The sequence below is a fragment of the Trametes versicolor genome (assembly GCF_000271585.1).
Source record: "Trametes versicolor FP-101664 SS1 unplaced genomic scaffold TRAVEscaffold_2, whole genome shotgun sequence".
In the NCBI taxonomy this organism is placed as follows: domain Eukaryota; kingdom Fungi; phylum Basidiomycota; class Agaricomycetes; order Polyporales; family Polyporaceae; genus Trametes; species Trametes versicolor.
Window position 1 is genome coordinate 303906 of NW_007360322.1, and position 3166 is coordinate 307071.

Genomic DNA, 3166 nt, shown 5'->3' on the forward strand with positions numbered 1-3166 from the left:
AAGCAGAACGTCATGGCGTCGCAGTCCGTCTGGAACTGGAACGTGCCCTCCTGCAGCTTCTGGTGGTCCGGGTTGCACCCTCCGCCGAACTGCACATCGCCCGCCCGCGCCGGGGCGGGGCCAAGGACGGCGAGGAGGGGGAGAAGGAGCGTCGGGGAGAGCAGCAGCGCCGGCAGCATGGCGGCAGGTGTGGGGAGGGAGAGGACTGAGGATGGAGGCGGGATGAAGGACAGGAATGTTGTGCGGTGGAGGCGGAGAGCGAGGCAGACCGCGATCCATCACCGCAACGCCTCCCACGTGGGCAGCCCGCTCATGCTCGCGGTATACATCGGCGGGTCAGTAGGCAGACGTGTCGAGCGAGGGCAGACGGTGCAGTGGATTCGACGAGAGCGCGGAGAACTGCAAGGGACAGACGCCGCCTCTCGCGCGCGTGACGTCATCGCCTGTCGCTCGGACAGGCGCTTCTCTGACCACCGTGCTCTCTCGCCGCTTCACCTCAGCCCTCTCAGTCTTCCGTCCGCGACCAGGCAACTCGAGCTTAGCAAGTAGGCAGCCTCTGTAGTACTTACCATCTGTTTTACCGTGCAGGCCCCGGGCGCGAGGGAACTCCAACGATGTGTGAGTGCCCGCGTCGTTCGTGCTATGCCTGTCCCTGCCTCACGCCGTGTCTCTCCCCCGCAGCGCGCCCTGTCCCGCGCATCTGTCCCCTGCACCTCGGAGCAGATCGACTCGCTGGCCTCGCTCGATGCTATCCGCGCTTCCGTGGGCACTTATCTCCGGCGCAAACGCATGCACCCACCGCGTGCGCAAACACGATCTTTCGCACTCCTCCGCGCGACGTCAATACCTCGAGCCTCCTCCGCATCCCGACGCCCCGCCCCCATACTGTGGCAAACCGTAGAATACAACTATATGTTACCGCAGTTACGAGCACTAAGCCGCCGCGAGCGTCCTACGTGCGCTGTGCTCGACACACTCTCATATGTACGTCCACCTCTCTCCGTCGTCCCTCGCGGTATCCGCTTGCACCTGGCTAACGCAGGATGTATGCTATATCGTAGATATACATCCGATCTCACAGCCTGTCATTCTTCAGCTCGCCTCGATGCAAACTTCGCTCACAATCGCTTCACAGGTCTTCCTACATGTACCCTATACAACACATCGTGCAGCGCGTGCGCCGGCGATGCCCCACTCCGAAACGCATTCATGGTGCCGATAGGACTCTCAATACGACGTCCATGCACGCGCGAAGCCGCTGCATGCGTCCTTCGCCTGCTATGTCGGACTTTTGGCGGCGACTCCCTTTCCGCCTTCGACTCCTCCTACCGCATGGACGCCTCGTCTGGAGCGCACGACCGCTGCACCACAGGTCGTACCACGTCCTTTCTCGTGCCAGGTGCATTTTCAGCCCGCGCCCATGCGAATGGCGATGACGGTGACCATTTTTCAGATATCCTCGCCACAAATATGCGCGCGCGCCCCAACCAAAACCGACCGTGCCGGCCTCTCCGTCTGTCTTCCGCCTATCCCGAACACTCTTCGACAGCCCATACCGACATTCCGGCCATACGACGACGTTTATCGGGCGCATCCCGCGGCGTTGACTCGGGCCAGGCCCGCCAACATGACGTCGACCTCGCGCTTCGACAACGCGCCCGATTCCTTCGTGAATGCGATGCGAGGGTTCCATGAACGCCGGAGCATATACCCGGTGAGTTTGGGCGCAATCAGAGGAGAAAAAATATCGCTCATTTTCGCTCATTTCATTGGTTTTCAGGTGCAAAACACATTGTATCGCGCGTCCCTCGCCTGTCCCGTCGCATATTGCCTCGTAATTTGACAGGAACACTCCCAGAGGGCCTACCTGCCATCCCAAACCGCTTCCAGGCGCGTGCGACCGGTTCTGACTCGAACGATGTGGCGCCGAGCCGAAAATGAGCTCCCCACCAAAAGGTTATCTCGCGTATTCCGCCACGCCCCCGCGCAAATCTTCTCTGGCTGGGCCCGGGCTACTTCAGGACAAATGTGGTGAGTTTTGGGCCCATTCGCACGGGAATAGCACTGGCCATGTCGCATTTCAGACGACCTCGGCGCCCACTTCGCAGGCCAGCCGGAGCCGCCCCTCGCATCTACAGGCCACCTATACCGGCTCTCCCGGACGCCCACGTAGACCCGAAGCACGCACGACATTGCTCACGGCGCGGGCACGTCGCCAGAACGCGCCCCGCCGTCGCCAACTTCGCGGGCCCGCCGCCTTGTCCCTGCTCTAGCGCGCCCCCTACGCCCCGCACGCCTCCCCGCTTCCACCCACGCACTCCCCGCGCCTCCGCACACCCGCCCCGCGCGCCTCGCCGTGATCCGCGTGTTGGAGCGAGGGGTCGTCGAGTCGTTCCGGGGAGTAGGGAGCCCGCGTCGCAAACGCGCGGGGACTTCGATAGCGCTCGGGAGTGTCTATGTACTCTACGATAATCATGTAATCGATGAACACGGCGCGCGCACCGGCTTGAAACCGCCGCTGACCCGCCCTCCCAAAACACATGTTCCAACACACCCCCACAAGCCATGCGCAAGCCGTCAGCGACCGTGCACCCCCATAATCACCAAGCATCATTCACAGCGAGTTCTCCTACCGCCTCGTAGTCGTAGTCTTCGTCGCGCAAGGACACCATCGCACCCATCGCCGTGTTTGCACTCCCCGCCGCCTTCGTCTTCGAAGCCTCCCAGGCTGCTCGATCAGGGCACTCCGACTTGTAGTGACCTTGCTTGTCACAGAAGAAGCAGGTGATCTTCGCCTTCGGCAGGACTTCAGAGCGCATAGCGGCCGCCGCCACAGGATCGTGTGCAGGAGTCTCGGAAGGCGCAGGGATGGTACTCATCTGACGGACCTCATCGTTCAACAGCCTCGAGATCACGACGTCGAGTGTGAGTTGCTCGGTAGGGGTAGCGTCGAGGGAGATAATGACACCGTCGAAGGAAGGGGGGAGACCGAGAGTGATCGCGAGGATCTTGTCTTGCTCGCTGACCGAGATGCTCGCCTCCTCCATACGGAACGCCATGCTTCGCACCTCTCCAACCCAGGCTTGAATCGTCTGATCCGGCCTCTTCTTCGCCGTCAGGAAGCGCCGCTTCATAGCCAGCTGCGTCGCCAGGCCACGCGCCTTGT

At 62.1% G+C, this 3166-nt stretch overlaps 1 protein-coding gene across 1 annotated transcript; it reads right to left on the reverse strand.

Moving 5' to 3' along the window:
• Window positions 1-2705: 2705 nt before the first annotated feature.
• On the reverse strand, window positions 2706-3089 carry TRAVEDRAFT_93821 (uncharacterized protein; the record flags this gene model as incomplete). Its single annotated transcript, XM_008035865.1, has 1 exon — window positions 2706-3089. A coding segment is annotated over one exon (384 nt), but the record flags the coding sequence as incomplete, so codon positions are not given.
• Window positions 3090-3166: the final 77 nt, after the last annotated feature.